The sequence below is a fragment of the Folsomia candida genome, unplaced genomic scaffold (assembly GCF_002217175.1).
Source record: "Folsomia candida strain VU population unplaced genomic scaffold, ASM221717v1 Fcan01_Sc028, whole genome shotgun sequence".
Classification (NCBI taxonomy): Eukaryota; Metazoa; Arthropoda; class Collembola; order Entomobryomorpha; family Isotomidae; genus Folsomia; species Folsomia candida.
The window spans coordinates 1734619-1751573 of record NW_019091220.1 but is presented as its reverse complement, the minus strand read 5'-3'; the positions used below and the strand labels follow the sequence as shown (position 1 = coordinate 1751573).

The 16955-nt window shown below is 36.8% G+C and overlaps 4 protein-coding genes across 4 annotated transcripts; 2 read left to right on the top strand and 2 right to left on the bottom strand.

Moving 5' to 3' along the window:
• Window positions 1-41: 41 nt before the first annotated feature.
• LOC110859733 (peroxisomal membrane protein PEX14) lies at window positions 42-1846 on the bottom strand. The gene is made up of 4 exons (XM_022108705.2): window positions 1489-1846; window positions 1252-1404; window positions 1046-1180; window positions 42-963 (listed from the first exon to the last, which is right to left on the bottom strand). The coding sequence occupies exons 1-4, from the start codon at window positions 1567-1569 to the stop codon at window positions 430-432; spliced, it is 903 nt and encodes a 300-aa protein (XP_021964397.1). The 5' UTR covers window positions 1570-1846; the 3' UTR covers window positions 42-429.
• A 194-nt stretch (window positions 1847-2040) lies between these two features.
• On the top strand, window positions 2041-4822 carry LOC110859997 (dual oxidase maturation factor 1). Its single transcript, XM_022109038.2, has 8 exons — window positions 2041-2882; window positions 2967-3101; window positions 3166-3267; window positions 3336-3504; window positions 3569-3918; window positions 3988-4190; window positions 4254-4339; window positions 4407-4822. The coding sequence occupies exons 1-8, from the start codon at window positions 2651-2653 to the stop codon at window positions 4576-4578; spliced, it is 1449 nt and encodes a 482-aa protein (XP_021964730.1). The 5' UTR covers window positions 2041-2650; the 3' UTR covers window positions 4579-4822.
• Window positions 4823-6025: 1203 nt separating this feature from the next.
• Window positions 6026-15502, top strand: LOC110859900 (vascular endothelial growth factor receptor 1). Its single transcript, XM_022108930.2, has 17 exons — window positions 6026-8933; window positions 10431-10623; window positions 11391-11530; window positions 11590-11752; window positions 11837-12015; window positions 12090-12401; window positions 12474-12573; window positions 12638-12784; window positions 12851-12984; window positions 13049-13211; window positions 13313-13419; window positions 13489-13645; window positions 13724-13945; window positions 14027-14159; window positions 14223-14448; window positions 14519-14733; window positions 14812-15502. The coding sequence occupies exons 1-17, from the start codon at window positions 8682-8684 to the stop codon at window positions 15032-15034; spliced, it is 3066 nt and encodes a 1021-aa protein (XP_021964622.2). The 5' UTR covers window positions 6026-8681; the 3' UTR covers window positions 15035-15502.
• LOC110859901 lies at window positions 15189-16934 on the bottom strand. The gene is made up of 3 exons (XM_022108931.2): window positions 16471-16934; window positions 16229-16387; window positions 15189-16159 (listed from the first exon to the last, which is right to left on the bottom strand). The coding sequence occupies exons 1-3, from the start codon at window positions 16841-16843 to the stop codon at window positions 15525-15527; spliced, it is 1167 nt and encodes a 388-aa protein (XP_021964623.1). The 5' UTR covers window positions 16844-16934; the 3' UTR covers window positions 15189-15524.
• Between the last annotated feature and the right edge of the window lie 21 nt (window positions 16935-16955).

The following is a 16955-nucleotide window of genomic DNA, read 5'->3' as shown; positions in this document are numbered from 1 at the left end:
TTTAAGAGGATCCAACTAGTAATTCCGCACGGGAATGAGTATTAAAGCATTAAAGAATAACAAGATTTTATTTTTCATACATATTTTTATTGAGTAACAATTCTGATCTGAAGAACAAGAAACCATTTGGAATTAAAGTGCATTTGAGCAATTGCACAGTTATAATTAGCTCAGGTTCTGGCTAGATATATGAACAACAGTAGATAAAAATAACCGAGTTAAACTATGATAAAAATAGTGATGAATAGAACGACTAGAAGTGATAAGCTTTTCAAAAATAGTATAACAACATACGAACACCACGTGCTTGAGTAAGCTAAGCCAATGAATTTAAACATCTCCATAATTTAATTGTTTTGTAAATTACAAAGTCTTTTTCCTTGGGGCTGTTTGTTGTCCTCAATAATATCCTCCTACTGAATATCATTATCATTCATCACTGTGATCTGGATCCGAAGAATCATTTTTTCCCACGAATACAACTTCACATGAACTTCCAGAATTGAATCCATTATTCGAGTCAAGTGATGGGTGTTTTCTAATGGGACCTGTAGGCAGTTCTTCATCTCCTTGTTCGGACAGTGAGTCATCAGGATTCGTTTTACGCCCTCCGACTAATCTATCCGATTTGTCTTTTCTTGATCGACGACGACTGGAACTTTCGTCTGAGTTTTCATTGGAGTTATCACCCTCAACCATTTGCCAAGAAGGAATCCCAGTTGAGGTAGCTGGAGACGGAAACTGACTACGACCCAGCAACAGACTCTTAATCCCAGCTATCTCTTTCCTAAATTCTTGAATTTCCAACGATTTAGAGGATGAACTTGATTGTAGCTGCACATCTCGGAATAATTCACGCAGTTCAACCACGTTCTGATTTAGTTGAGTTATTGATTCTAGTAGTCTCTCGTACTTTTGTTCTAACCGTGATCTTGTTCCAAATATTCTTGGAGCGATGTAATTCTGTGTGTTGAGGAAGCAATAAATAATGTACATAAACCGGACCTGATAATAATATGACTCTATGAAAAAGTGTATTTAATACCTTCCAAAGGGAGTACAGACTGTATGATCCAATCGAACAAAGTGCTATTATATTTGCCACGTCCATTGCTTTGAGTAGGAGCGAAGACCTTGTTGTGCTACTTGGATACTGGAGAGCGAGAGCTTCCGACATAGTCTGAAACCCCCACAAAAAATAACCTTTATATTAATGGACTTTACGTTCGGCGCAGCCTTTTATTTGCTTACATTGTTCTTTTCGTCATCATATGCACCAGCTTGACGACATGCTAAATCGATTTCGGCATCCGTCAGTCCTTTCTTTGTCAAAAATTCTTTCTTCTTGGTCAAAGATGTTGTGCGGACCTTTTGATTCTTAAGGAATTTAACTGCTGTCGTTACCTGTATAAATATTTAAACATACCAAGTACCATCGAATTTTGTAATTTACTAAGAATTTTGAAATTGTTCAAGCCAAATACTTACAAGATGATCCCTTATCTGATCATTATCAACGGCCAACGCAACGACATCCGAAGACGATGGTTCTCCTCCCACGATCGCCATTAAAGTATTATAGCAGTTGCTGGTGTAGATTTAAAATTGAAAATCGGCTTATAATAGTTGTTGAAGTTAGATTAGTGTAAAATAAATATTAAATTAAGGAGATATCGAAGATGGAACAACTGCTCAGCATCAGCATCGCAGCACAAACTCCAGTGGTGAGCTCATTGACTCGATTGATTTCTAGTAGAATAACATGCTTATGTAATATCTCAGTAATAACTTTTAACTGGCTTATCAAACCAATCGGTTGGGTTAAATTAAAATGTATGATGTGCGACGAGCAATAGTGCTGGACAACTTGAGATTTTGTGTTGTAGCGGTGTTGGGAGGCGAAACTGGTTTCAAAGTCCATCTGGCGACCAAGTCCGACCAACTTTAGAATATCGACAACAAAGGTTTTCTGCATCTTCCAGTGATCTTGTTGATCCAAATTGATTTTATGTAGATTTCTACATAAACAATTTCAACTTTTCCACTCCAGATTTTTGAAGAAAAATCAAAATCGTTCTAGAGAGTCGAATGAGGTCTGGCTGGAAGATACTATTGCTAGACAAAAGGAAAGGTCTTTGGTAGTAGGTCATGGGAATATTTTATGATGCCTTGTGATGTTTTATGACATTTTATGATTTATGATGAAAAAAAATTTTGAACATAAAATATCCTGAAAACATATCATTTTCAATTTTTGCGAATGTTCGAAACAAGTTACTTGGTCCAAATGGCTTGTAAATTGGAAGAATATGAAATGAAATAATTGTTCTGTCATTAGTTTAAAAGATACTAATTTTGACATTTAAAATCCATTTTGCAAATTTTTATTCACGATTGGATAATTCGTCATTCGATTAGATATTATTGTAACAAGTTTCAAATGTTATATTACACTAAACGTTATTTGACATTAGCGAGCGAGCACCGGAAATTGAGGTTTTATCAATAAACTGAAGTTTGATATTAAAAAATAGCCATAATTATTTGGCTTGCGGTTTATTTAATTAATTGTACGACATAGAATTGCTAGTGACTGCTTGACATTTCACTTAATTTCACTTATGCATAGTTTCATAATTTCGGTCTCATCATGACACGTTCGTTTTCATTCTTTGACTTTGGTCGGTCCGAAAAATTGCCTACCCAATATTCCGAGCAGCACAGTGCTGCACCAATTGACGTTTTTACCACGTCCCTCATTTTAGGCTGGGTTATCATCGCGATTTGTTTCTTTGCCATTTTACCCGCATATGGAAAGCACAAGAGAAGGTCCCTCCTGGTTAGAATCGTGGCCAGTCTTTTCATTGGTGGAGTTGTGCTAGGTAAAGTTTTTAATATTTGTGAATTAGATACGCAGATATACTAGTACAGATAAACAATTTTGAAAAATGATGGTTGAATAACAGTCGGAAATTATGGTCACAACTGGGAAATTGCCACCGCCCAGATAATAACGCCATACAAACCTTACACCCATGAAGAAATCAAGGGAGAGGTCGGTCTTCATATTACTTTGAGGGGGATCAATATAACGCTGACAGGTCAGTCTTGTCTAAGCTTGTTTGCATATTTATTTGCAAAAAAATTATATGTTCATCATAACAGGCGCCCCTTTAAAGCATAATGTTTCTGACAAGTCATCTCTTGATTACGAGCGGATCGATTACAATGAAAACTTTTCGTGGGAATGGGCCCAAGGCAGATTCGGTTAGCAATTTCCGCAATAGAGTTACCTGTAGATTGTAATTACAAATTATAAACAAACAATTTGTCAGGTTTTGGCTACTATGCTGGTCAAATTTCCAAAGATTTTCGTGCCGCTACTGAACGCGGCGTCCCATTGCCAATTCTGCAAATCGCTGAATACTTCACATTCGACGGAGAAGGGATTAGGTTTGGACGATATTACCGATTGGCAGGGTGGTATGCCCACATTTTGATTTGGTATGTGAAATCTTGCTTCAATTTCTTTTGAGGTTTTGTTCTCAATTTTACATTTTAAATTCAGGACCGCATTTGGAACCTGGGTTATCTCCAACATTCTCTTCTCAATGATAATTAGTTCTGCCGTGTACTTTCTAATCGTCACGGGTCTCCTCCAATTATCCGCTATTGGAGTCTGGACATTTCTCCGAAACCCAACCGAGATTCAGATTCCATTTCAGAGCGGTGATAATCCTGAAGATGATCTCCTTTTGAGGACAAGATTTGGTCCCGACTACTACCTCGTGCTGGGAAATGGAATATTTTGTGTCCTTCTGGGCTTTCTTGTAATGATATTGAACGTTCTTATGCCAGATGAGATGTGTACTTTCTTTGGGATTGACCCACTTACGATTTATGACGAACTCTTATTAAGTACGATACATATGCAAAATTTTTGATTGATTTGGCTATGAAATGTACCTAAAGCTCTAATTTATTAAGGTAACGATGAGTTGGAGACTGTACAAAAGGAGAAAGATAAAGATAAGGCTAGTTTGATCGAATTAGGACACGTCTCGACGAATCCCGACGTATTTCATGGGGGAGATTATGATACGTCAAGAAGTAGTTCTGGGGGGCAGTCAAGTAAGAAAGTCTCGTTTCACGAGGAAGGAGGAGAAAGACCGGGGTCGACATCATCGGAGGTTGTACGATTTTAAAAAAATGCAAAATGCTGCAGATTTAATATATTTGTATGTATATTTCAGGGAAAGCTGGTTCTAAAACGACGAGAAAATGTGGGCAGCACTCTCTTCCGAAGATCATTTAAAGTCAAGCCAAAACCTAAACCTCGGTATCATTCATATGAATAATTACTAATAATTTTATTCAGCGCATTGTTTATCATCATTTTTCTACAGAAAATATGGAGCCGAACAACCGAGTTCTTCGCAACAGCCATTATTGTCACCACCGGAAACAAGGCATGGAAGTTCGGATGACGAAGAGTCTCACTTTAGCTGGCCGATTCCACCAAGATCGTCATTTCTTAGGAGGCCACCCTCACCCCCACCGAAAAGAAGATTACACTGAGGAAGGTGGAAACGGAGAAACGGGCAGAGTCAACATGCATTTTTTTAAAGTTTCCGATATTTATTCTAAAATTCCCATTTTTATTGAGTTCCAGTATATTAATTGTCTCATGATTCGCTTCGTGAACTTCCACTTCCCACATTTAGTTGGACTTATCCTTATTATAATTCATATCTCTAATGCTCAGCCGTTTTATTTAAATGTGTCACGAAAAATAAACTGAGACTTTTTTTACGGCGATAAATTCTAGGAAAGTCGACCCAATAAACTAATTAATTGTCCGGAATAAAAGCATAAGTGATTTCTCCACATGCGTCCAATCTAAATGTTACCCTGACCTTTCGGAGCATCGTTGCATACGTTTGTGCTATGTACGTCACAACTGGATACGCAATACTATCAATAAAACCGGATTTTTTCCCATCCTTATCCAGTCATGAAATTAGAAACAATGCATAAATAAATCATGAGACGATCCATTACAGGATTTACTAAACTTGTTCAGCATACATAGACTGGAGGACAAGTAATCATTATGATGCATTTATACAATTAACTATCTGTGTTATGCTCGAACAATTAGTTATCCATGTACAACTACTCAATTATCCTCTGGTTAAAAATGAGCTGCATCAGACATAATTCTGGGAATTCTTGGATGTCGGTTAGTTGAGGTATGCAGATCATCAAATGCACTTACTAACTACTTAACACTTATATGCATGCATCTCACCGAGTTTATGAGTATCACGGTTTGCATGCTTACCAATTACAAGAAACATGTGAGACAAGCTGATCACTAACGAGTCGAGGATTAAGAAACCCTAACCTTAATTTAAGAAATCAAAAATTTATGAACAATTCGAAATAAATTTAAAATAATACACCTCCTCCAATTCTTAAAAGATTGTTGGTTTTCCTCCCAAGTCCCTTACGAACCGAAGGTTCAATTCTTACAAATTATTTGCATTCCATAATTTGGTCCGATTATCAGGTACTTGGTCAGGTTATTAAACAAATCAGTTGATAGCTGCATATTAAAAGTTTCATTGAAACATCTCAACTCGGCAGCATTGTAAGAAAAAGGGGGAGACGAAGAAGAACAGGTTTGATAGGAAACCACTTTTTGCATGCAACTTGTACATAGCAAACAACGTATGCAAATTATTTATAACAAAAAATATGTAGTCGCACATCGCTTCTGATTCACAGAGAGACAATATCAAGTCGTCATTACTGATATTTTAGCTATGTACAAGTGCTTTTTAACTTTTGCGAATCGCGTTCTAACTAAGCGCAGTCATGCATGAAGTCAATGTGAACCTTTCACATAAACTATGTACGTATGGATGAGGGGCTGTTTTTAGCATGAAATGAAATACATAGTTACTACCCTCCGACTGAGACAATTTTGGTTATCCTTATTGTTTAGTTACGTCTTGACCAGAGTAGTAGCAATTATATGTCTTTGATTTGGTTCAAAGGTGTATATGTAGTTGCAATTATACTTGTCAAATGAATAGATAGCTGTATTGGGTACTAAGTAGGTATCAAATCAATCCTGTTTTCATACTACTAATTCGAGTCAAATTTTTTGGATGATTTATGTGTCGCAGGTACATACTCATACAGTAAAAATCCTACTTTGCAAGGACTTTGTTGTACGAAATTCGTCTGGAGACAAAGGCAGAAAGTGATTAAAGTTTAATGTGAAATCTTAAATACCAAAATACATAATATTTAAATTGATTCCACTTTAAGATTTACATAAGCAGGAGAAAGACGAATCAAAAATGTGAAAGCATACTCAACTTTCTATAAATACAAACTAAGCAAACCTCGTCACGTGTCTGGACGATTACAGTTCATTTACCCAAGTTCCTTAACAAACAAGATAACGCAGTGTGTCGTAAAGTAAAGTGATCACGCATTTGTCTCCATAATCAGGTGAAGGATAGGTACAGATGTGACCGTGATGCAATACTAATACCGTTGATGTGGCTGTGCTGTGAGACAAACCCGTGTTCACTTATGTACAAAAGTGTGTAATGTGTTGAGTGAAAGTAGCGATACCGTTTATAGTAAATGGTTCCATTATTTATGCCACGTGGGTCTCATTAGATGTGAACTTGGTATTTTGTCTCGTCAACTTATTAAGTAACAAACCAGACAAGACTATAAATGAGATAAGTGTCGAACAAAGCGTATGCACACATTTATAAATACGTACAAAGAGTGCGTAGAACACAAAGTCGCATCTTCCTGTATCATGGATATTATCTTCATACAAGTGGTTTATGAAAAACTTGTGCTGAATTTAGGATGAATTATAATGCTGGTACACAAATAGTACTACTGGATACAATCTAATTAATAAATACAGAAACGTCGTTATTACATAGTTCTATCCACCACTATAATTTATGTGACGAGAATAAACTTATCCAAACAAGATAAATCATCAACCTAACAAATAAATTATGCTGTTTTTTTTGGTTAAGCAATTGCCGTATAGATATGTGTACGAATGGTAATGAACATCTGCCTAGACAGCAGATTATAGACATCTAAATACTTACAGACATCTAATGTGGTTTGTTAAAATTTTCCGGCGTTACATATTTAAATTATTTGTCCATTTCCGAGTAAATAATTTTCTGATGCTGACGGAAGACAAGATAATAAACACATCTGCATTGTGTGTGACGTGCTAGATAAAAAAATCTAAGAGTTTGACGTAACATTTTTTCGAATTTGTGAAGAATAAAATAGATATTTATAGTGTGATTACTTACATCGATTAAATGTGTTCTCTGCAAACGGGGACATTGTTTTACTAAATTGTTAAAATACCTGTGAAATTTGTTGATTTAAAACGCTTCATAATATTTGTGTCATGTGTATCTAACAAAGTGTTTCTATTTCTGATTGTAAAATAAGCCATTAAATAGTGATATTGTCTTCATGAACATGAAAGTGGACAATATCGATAAGATCGGCACGTACGCAAAACAGTTCTACATGCAAATCAAATTTCCCTAAAAGTTTGTTTAATGTATTTCGATATTGACAATGGATCCAAATTTTGTGAGGATAGGGTTAATTTTGCCGTATTCGTGTCGTGTGTCAATCCCCTTAGTGTGCGAAATGGTCTAATAATTTACATTCATCGGTAAACAACATAATCTGATTTTTCTATACAACATTGTGTTTATTTTGCATGTCAAGAATGTCCAGGTAGAAAAATAAACTGCAGAAGTTCATGGCCATAACATTTATAATAATATTCCTCATTTTGACTTGAATTACTACAGTAGTCAAATTACACCCTCTTAGAGAACTAATTTATATTTCTGAATATATTTCAAGGAATATTCGCATATAAGTGCGTGTAAGTGTTGTTGGACACGCACGCATCATGGAAAATTATTCAAAATTTTAAAAAAATAACTCGTTTATGTTGCCTACTATGCTACACAGTTCAAGATAAACAAACAGTTTGCTGTTACATACGAACAAAATTTGTTGTTGGAGAGACTCCAATACTTTCGCGTGAATTATTTACATTTAGAATTTTAATAGCATTTTGTCTGCTTCAAAATATTCTCAAATGGACAATGCAACCTCTTCTTGGACATTCAACACCATACAGAAGTAGACACAGAAGTAGCTTCAGTCTGCAATTATTTTTATACATATTGGCCACATAAATGAGCAAGCTTCTCTCCACCTCCTCCAAGCAATAAGTATTAATTTACAACAAATTGGCCCCCGCTGAGACAATATATAAGCCTCTCGAACCAATGTGCAGTTATCAAACTGTGTAATAATTGGTTTTATAGCATCGCAAAGAACAATACACCACAAGATACAAATATTGACATTTTCGCTCAAAGATTACACTGCGTATGGACACATAGGCAACAAAAGTTTGTCCATTTCATGCTGTTGCTTAACAGAAGAAAAATCCTGCTGGAGGTGGGCGCATTTTGTCCAGAATTTCAGAGTTAATCAGATACATAGATCAGATTATGGGGAAGGATTATCGAAAATTACAATTTTCGTGGAAATTTTGAAATATTTGGCACGAGCTCTAATTTAAAATGCGGACTAACTGGTTCCTGTTCGAAATTTGGGTTGCTATCAGTGTGGCCTTTATTATTGGCTACACAGTTGGGTCCGACGATCTCGAAAAATGCCCACTTTCTCCAAAAATACGCCTACTTTCACCCCCCAATCTGAAGCTGGGAAACATTCGGAATGAATCTGAGGCTGTGTTCATTGGGCAGAAAGCGAATGTCACGTTAGAGTGCAGATCCGTCAAACCGATTGATTTTGACTTTGAGGGATATTTGGTAAGCCGTTTCTAATTTTTAAAGAAATTGTTGCATGTAATTGTCAAGTCTGCAGTTAAACATTCAAAAGCAAAAATTATTAAAAATGCATCAAGATGCTATATATCAAGAGACTATATATTTTTAAGGCATTTGTATCTGAAAATCGTCAAAATAGTGACAAACTAATAAAAATTAGACAATTTATTGTCATCATACATCATTTCTCATTAAAAGCTGCAAAAAGGATTAATCATTTATGGAAATTTTATGAAAATGTGTTCAAGATTTGTAATATATTGCATAAATACAAACAATTTCATAATTGTTTTCGTAAAATTTGGAAAACGTTAAAAATTCGGAAATTCTTGTAACCGTATTGAATCATATTTGAGACAGCTCATCATAAGTATTTACGTATCTAATTGTTTGAATAAAGACTACGTGGTAATAAAACAGTGTATTAAACTAGGCCGTTGTATAGTTGATTTACGAAGGTTGTCTAATTACTATTATGTATGTACAGTATCGATTATTTTGCATTAAGCATTGTCCTTCCTTGTCCTGCAAATGAACTGAGGAGGAGAGATTGTGTACTATCAACTCACGGATCCCGATGCCCTTTGGATATGCAAGCGTGTCCCATGAATCAACAGGAAGTGGTTTGATACCTTGGCCACATTTGCGCCCGCCACACCCACTCAAAGGTGCCCAAAAAATCGCTTTCACTCCAGCTTTCACTCATTAAAAACCACGCCAAAAATCTAATTTTACTCCGATTTTCAAATTTCTTTCACCATTATACTCCCAGATAGTTACTTTCTTATTTCCAACATCAAACTCAACTTTTTTGATGATTATTTCGCAGGCATAATTTGCATTATTACTACAAAAGTGCTCATTCAGAATTTTAAATTTTAAAAATACTAAAAATTTCAAAAAGTTGAATTTGAGTTTTGGTGTAAGAAAACAACTATCTGGGAGTATAATCGTGTACAGGGAATTTCAAAATCCGAGTAAAATTGGATTTTTGGCGTGGATTTGAATGAGTGAAAGCACTACTTTCTCCGTTTTTTGGGCACCTTTGAGTGGGTGTGGCGGGCGCAAATGTGGCCTTTGCATAAAACCACTTGGGAGTTCTTGCTGATTCATGGGCACTATAACATATCCAAAGGGCATCGAGATCCATGAGTTAAAAGTTCACAACCTCTCCTTTTGAGCTGAACTTTTTATTACGTCCTACGGTCGTAAATTCTACGAATAGAATCCAATATATAAACATTTGGTAAGCTGTCAATTGTTTATCATTGCTCGCCTCAGGTCGGTTTTGTAAACCATAATTAAAAACAGTTATGATTCGATAAACAACTTTGCACGTATGTATTTCTGCAGGAATATGATTTAAAAATAGAAAATATGCCTGTACCTGGATGAAATAATTGTAGTTTTGTAAAACAAAAAATCGATGCACATAAAAACGAAATTATCATACATTATTCATAAATTCATTTTCCGTAGGCCCTTGAGCTTCAACAGGTCGAAACATTTCGATATCCACCAAACAGCGATGACGACCAGGAATGTTTCGTAATTCGAGTCAACATCTCCACAGACCGAGAAGCCACTGGTCAGTACAAATGTTGGCACATTGGTAGCGATGACAAGGAAACCACAGATAATGCTGCTGCTGGGTTTTACATTTATGCAAATGGTAAGTATAATAAAATATAGCTTGAAAAAGTAAAAAGTTCTAAGGTGAGGAATTGCACTTAAAAGTATTAAACAAGCTCGATATTTTTTTTAATAAACAATTATTTGATTGACATGAGCAACCATTATTAAAAGCATGAGGAGAACATATGACAATTAATCAATGTCAAAGTAGAAACCATTTATTTTTAATGGTTCATTAGGTGTGGATTTTTATTACGCGATCGTTAAGCTTGTCTATATGTACCCGTGAAACCGCATTATGTAAATTATACATATATAAATGAAACTTGCTTTTTAGAGTTCACACAGCAGTTGTTTAATCAGATTAATTTTTTTCGCAGTTTTTCGCACTACCTATTTTGCATTCCGTATGTACCAAGTCAACTTGATGAGTTGTTTCCGATGAAAAAGCTACCCTGTCAAGTCAAATATATGCACTAATCAATTTGAAGGGTTGTATGCGTTTGCACACCAATTTTGTTTTCCATCGACGTGAGATTAAAAGAGCAAATAGGACAAATAATTGACAGGCTAAAATTATCTATAAATTCAGACGGATGTGAATAACTAGAATATTTCAATACTAATTTATATGATTTATGATCTTATCTCTTGATAAATTACAATATTAATCTGCTCGTACGATACAATTTTTATGAATCTTTGCATCTCAAGTATTTTAATGCATATGTCAAAGATGCCTAAAAAATGTCCTAAAACACATTTCTGTCTACTTGTTAACGCATAAATATAAACTAATAATAGGAACCACACCTCCCTTCCTCCTACTTGGCGACCTGGGCGAAGAAATAACTGTTCATGCAAAAAATGCTGACCTTGCCATTCTCCCATGTTCAGTGACAAATCCAAAAATTCCCGTCGCCCTGTACCGAACTACGCACGAGGTATTTGTTTAACAGTGAAAGCAGTCAATAAATTATTAATCACTAACTTTCCAATTAAGGGTTTCGAGCGCATGTCTGAAGGCGAGCATTTGCGCTACGATCCGAAAAATGGATTCACAATGCATCTCAAGAGAATTCCAGATCCATTCGGAAATTACAAGTGTGTTGCTAAAAATGAAAACTCGGTCCAAGATGAGGTCGTTTTAAAACTGGAAGAGAGTGGTAATTCATACCCAGATTAAAAGTTTCTTTTTCAAAGGAATGTTTTGTGAAACATGTAAATTAAAGCGGAACCTCCTGTTGTAGAAGAGACGAAAATTAAAGGGAAAGCTGCCCTTTTACCGGAAATGTTTGAGAATCCTTTCTCCCGTGGGCGAGATCGGCAATCCATCATGTGCACTGGTTCGCTAGGGCTAGAAGTCAAAACCAGTTCTAATTGTAGATCTGTCGTGGAGTGTCGTATGGTGGACAGGTGTATGAATGAGGTATGAAGAATTATTGTAAATTATTCATGACATTCATTCGCAATAGTGAATGATCTTTTCTTAATATGACCCAGGTCACGACCTGTCCTTCGCACTCCACCTGCAAATGTTCTACTCTAGGTCAAACCTGTTCAAAAAACCTGGTCAAGCAGTTCTTCGCCGAGGTGAAGCGACCCTTGGACGAGGAGTGCGAGACCGTGGGGAAGAATGAAAATGGGGGTGTGGTTGCATGCACGTCCTCCAAGTATGTGGAACCCTCTCGGACAACTTACTTCATTGCATTGGGCGGAAAGCTCGTCCAAAATTGGAGAATTTCTCCGAGGGAGGAAATTCTCAGTATGGCAGCCACTTTCGGAACTCATGTCATTTACAATGTTGGCGAAAAGGTGACATATTTACAGAGAAAGCATTTACCCTTAATTCCAATTTTTAATCGTTTTTAAATCGGTTTTTTAAAGGTACCCTTCACCTGCGTTGCGGCTCGGTTCGTCTTTTCGCGTGGATTCGTGTGGAAGATTCAACTTAAAGATGGGGCTATGATTACGGCGAATGCGACCAGTATGCTAAAATTGGTTAATTAATTGGAAAAAATAAAAATTTAATGTGGTAAATGAATTTGTAGGAATTGGGATGCGTCTTACGGATTCGCTGATAAAGGAGGATGTTTCAATCTACATTTCGAAACCGGAAATTGAAAAGATTTTCTGTGAAGCGCCCATTTGGAACGAGACGAGTTGGATAAACACTAGTCTGACGATTAACGTCCGAGGTAAATTAGTGAATAGTTAGATACAGTTGTTAATTGAGCAAGGATGATATTATTTTTATGCTACAGACACGGTTGCCCCCACGTTCCTTGAACCCTCCAACGTAACCGTGTACTTTCACCCAAATGATAAAAATAAGACGCTTATCTGCGAAGCGAAAGGTTTCCCACATCCGGACATTTTGTGGTACAGAAACGGAGAGGTAACTTCATACATATTTACTTCCAACATTTAGCACATTATTAATTTGTGCCATAATTTTCTAGGAAATTCGATCTGACCTGATGTTTGACGTGACAAAAAACAATTTGACAATAGCCACCCTGACTTTCCCCGAAGTTGGAGAATCTGATCATGGTGTTATTTATTCCTGTAATGCGTCCAATCCGAGGGGAATGGTGTATAAGACTTTCACCGTTTATGTCCGAGGCACGTGCATATTTACACACTTTTCTCAGATATTATGGTTATTATTATTAAAGTGAAAGTAAGGTTGGGGTACTCACTTTCATAATTTTTTAAACAATTAGTGAGCCTGTGGACCATAATTTTCTCAATCCTTGGAGCAGCACTTTTCCTCTGTTTCGTTGTCGTTGTAATCATGTCAGTCCAATTGTTCAAAGGAGGAAGAAAGCCGGTACTTGTAAACTTTCTCTATGTATAATTGTGCTATTTTTATGAAATTTTAACTATTTTATGATTGCAGAGTGGGTACACCTTCTTCTTCACCGACTTTGATGTCGACGAATTTAAACTTGGCAATCCTGAGGCTGTCAAAAATTATTCTGATGTTGGCGAGAAAGCATTTTACCTGCCGTATGATGAAGACGCCTACGAAATTAAGGAGGAACACTTAAGCATCGGTATGAGTTCACGTGTATAAATATAAGTTCGATTTAAGACTTTTTTTTCTTATTATGATGTATGTTCATTGTGCTTAGATTTTGACACGATCTTGGGCCAAGGCGAATTCGGGATAGTTTTAAAAGGAAAAGTCATCCCGAATGAGAATCAGTCTTACACGGTGGCCATTAAAACGTTGAAAACTCGGGATATGCACCACTTCAAAGCTCTGCTTTCCGAACTTAAGATCATGATTTATATCGGATATCATAAAAATATTGTGAGACTGGTGGGAGCAGTTACGGCACAACTTTCGGAACGTATGGATCTGGAAATTCATAATTTTGTTAAAATATGGAATTAAATATTATGCACAATTTTGACTCCTCTTCTATTGACAGGCCGGGCATTCGTCATCGTGGAATATTGCGCTCTTGGAAATTTGGAACAGTACATTGCAAATCGTCGTACCTCATTCCTTGACGAATTTGAGGAAATTTTGCAAGATAACGACAACCTGATCCCAGCTGCCGAGTAATTAATTGAATTCCTAATTCTTTAATTTAACCTGGTCAGCTTGAACGTTTTATTTCGCAGCCCATCCTACGTCCGATTCAACTACGCCATAAAGACGACCGACCTGATCAAATGGAGCTACGAAATTGCTACAGGATTGGAATACTTGGCGAGTAAGAAGATCATCCACGGCGACGTGGCATTAAGAAACGTTCTCCTTGATGTCGGACAAACGGCCAAAGTCACTGATTTCGGACTTTCAAAACAGCTGTACAAGTGTTCGAGTTACTATCTTCGGAATTCAAAGGTATAAAATGGTTTTCCTGCCTAAAATTATGCCACTAGGCGTTCATTAAATTTTTGCAATACCAATAAAGGATGTTCCCCTCCCTTGGAAGTGGCTTGCTCCCGAATCCTTAACCGATCACAGTTTCTCTGTCCTCTCTGACGTTTGGGGATTCGGAATTCTTCTTTGGGAACTCTTCAGCTTGGCGGACGTTCCATATTTTGGGGTTACCTTTAACACTGAATTTATCCAAAAGCTGGCCAATGGATATCGACTGGATAAGCCACGCTATTCGAATATGGAAATGTAAACAACCTGGGATTGTAGCTTCATCATTAACATTTGGGATAGTATATGCAATTAAAATAATGGGTGTAATTGCAGGTACAGCATTATGCGAGAGTGTTGGCGAGAAACACCCACCCAGCGTCCCAGTTTCACAATGCTAAGATCCGAATTCGCCCAACGGCTACCAGCAGAGATGATGGATTCTGATACGATTGTTGAAGAGGACATTGCGGTTCAGAATGCCACCAACCATTTGCAAGATGAAGTCATGCTGCCGTTGCCGAGTCGGATCGAAGAACGTCTCCCACTAAGGGTGTAGAATTTGGAAGACTTATTATTACACATACATAAATGCATTTGATCGCATGTATCTGTGTTCACGCTTAGTAATCCATAATTTCAATCTTGGTCAGTCAAGTCAAACAGATTGTAAATAAGTGGGCAAAAAAAAGAATGCGTTTAAAACCATTTTTTCAATTTCTACAAATAAATCCATTGTTGACATGAATATTATACGATACAACATTAATACACAAAATTCTTACATAATGGAACGAAATGTGGTTTCTTTGTGAATTTTACAATGAGAGAAAGTACTTTTAATTTGACTATTTGACAGGGTGAAAGAGTGTATAAGGACGAATAATGTATTGCAATATTTGGCTGGGATAAATGTGTATAATACTGATGAGGCTGAGTAATTATAAGTAATTAAGGACCATGATCAATGTCAGATACAAAAACAGTAAATAAGTTAAATAAAAAATTTAAAAGCACTACACACTAACCGAAATCAGTGTCCATTTTTCCTAGTTAACGGTAATCGGCATAATTAAATCACTATTTCTTAGACACCGTCTAAACCACAAGCCGTCACTATTACGAATCTGTGGGGGACGAGGTATCTCATTGCTAAAAATAATGTCCTTCGGAATATTAGGATTCGTGGCTAAGATAAATATGACGTCAGAGCAATTAAAACTGTCCAGTTCGCACTGGTGGGATAATTTATCGAGGAGATTTCGTATTTCTTTCTGTACGATTTCATTTTGCATGAGATTCTTCGACGAATGATTAGACAATATTTGTGACAAGAAAAGCAGCAGGGGGTGAAATGGGGTGGGGAAGAGGGACGCATATTTAACCCCGTGACCTAACCGTTGCATTAGATCCGTCTGCAATTTCGACCCAAGATCTAGGATTTGTTTCTTCTTATCAACTCCAGAAGAGTTATCGAGGTACTTCACCCTGAGGGACTGCATAACTTGCAAAAAGTTCTCGGGATTCCGGTCACATAATGGAATAAGGGCGAATGAGGACGTATTTTGTAGGTCCTCATCTTCTATCTGAGGACCGATGAAGGTCGCGAGGGCGGTTTTCAAACGTGATGGGCTAGAATGGACCATTGAACCAGGAATTGTGGTTCTGCTGAGATCAATCGTACCTAAGATTAGGTTAGATGGTTAAAACGATTAAAAATATTGTTGCAAGAACCTAAAAGTATTTGTATTACCACTTGTGTGCAATTTCCAAACCGTATCGAGAAACTTTTTTGAATCTTTCTGAACCTCTTCGTCATTCTCATAACGTTTCAGCTGGATAAAAATGTTTTCCAAAATGGTTAAGTATTTATCCAGGTCGCGGTCATTTTCTCGTCGTTTGTTCGTTATTCCTATTTTGCATTTTGATAACATTAATGAAAATACGAAGCTAAATCTTGAAAAGCAAGTTACTACTAATATTAATTGCAATTACCATAATTGGTTTCTCCCCCCATCAACACCTGTTGATTCTCGGAACCCGGATTTCCGGCCAACTTTTTCAAAAATTGCAACAAGGTTTCTCCCAGTCCGAGCAGTTGGAAGGGTTTCATCTCTTCAGAGGATGACAGAGCGGTGTACATCGTCAGGATGACATTTCGAATTGGTAACGACCTGAACCAGGGACGATGACGAAGTTCATTTTTGTCGCGATTAAGTATGATTTGTTTGGCAAATCTGGAGGAGGCAGCTAATCTTTCCGCGTGTTTATCGACATCTTTCTTTTTCGAAGTGGGTGGATCGGGACACTGGGGTGGTACGATAGGGTCAGGATCAATATCCATCCAGATAACCTCATCCTCCTCCATAGTAAATGTTTGATAACAATTTATTTAAGTAAGCAAACTTGTTTGGGAAATAAACACCAATGTAAATGCTCGCCGCCACAAAATCATACTTTGTGTTCGTCTCATTTAATAA

What these genes read in the sequence shown, in the direction of transcription:
- LOC110859900 (XM_022108930.2), top strand. Translation starts at nt 8,682, where the DNA reads ATGCGGACTAACTGGTTCCTGTTCGAAATTTGGGTTGCTATCAGTGTG. An exon ending in TTTACAATGTTGGCGAAAAG is followed by an intron (nt 12,402 to 12,473) that starts GTGACATATTTA and finishes GGTTTTTTAAAG; the next exon opens with GTACCCTTCACCTGCGTTGC. An exon ending in GGAGGAACACTTAAGCATCG is followed by an intron (nt 13,646 to 13,723) that starts GTATGAGTTCAC and finishes CATTGTGCTTAG; the next exon opens with ATTTTGACACGATCTTGGGC.
- LOC110859997 (XM_022109038.2), top strand. Translation starts at nt 2,651, where the DNA reads ATGACACGTTCGTTTTCATTCTTTGACTTTGGTCGGTCCGAAAAATTG. An exon ending in CATTGGTGGAGTTGTGCTAG is followed by an intron (nt 2,883 to 2,966) that starts GTAAAGTTTTTA and finishes GTTGAATAACAG; the next exon opens with TCGGAAATTATGGTCACAAC. An exon ending in GATCAATATAACGCTGACAG is followed by an intron (nt 3,102 to 3,165) that starts GTCAGTCTTGTC and finishes TCATCATAACAG; the next exon opens with GCGCCCCTTTAAAGCATAAT.
- LOC110859733 (XM_022108705.2), bottom strand. Translation starts at nt 1,569, where the DNA reads ATGGCGATCGTGGGAGGAGAACCATCGTCTTCGGATGTCGTTGCGTTG. An exon ending in ATCAGATAAGGGATCATCTT is followed by an intron (nt 1,405 to 1,488) that starts GTAAGTATTTGG and finishes ATATTTATACAG; the next exon opens with GTAACGACAGCAGTTAAATT. An exon ending in GTCTGTACTCCCTTTGGAAG is followed by an intron (nt 964 to 1,045) that starts GTATTAAATACA and finishes CTCAACACACAG; the next exon opens with AATTACATCGCTCCAAGAAT.
- LOC110859901 (XM_022108931.2), bottom strand. Translation starts at nt 16,843, where the DNA reads ATGGAGGAGGATGAGGTTATCTGGATGGATATTGATCCTGACCCTATC. An exon ending in GGGGGGAGAAACCAATTATG is followed by an intron (nt 16,388 to 16,470) that starts GTAATTGCAATT and finishes AATGCAAAATAG; the next exon opens with GAATAACGAACAAACGACGA. An exon ending in TTGGAAATTGCACACAAGTG is followed by an intron (nt 16,160 to 16,228) that starts GTAATACAAATA and finishes ACCTAATCTTAG; the next exon opens with GTACGATTGATCTCAGCAGA.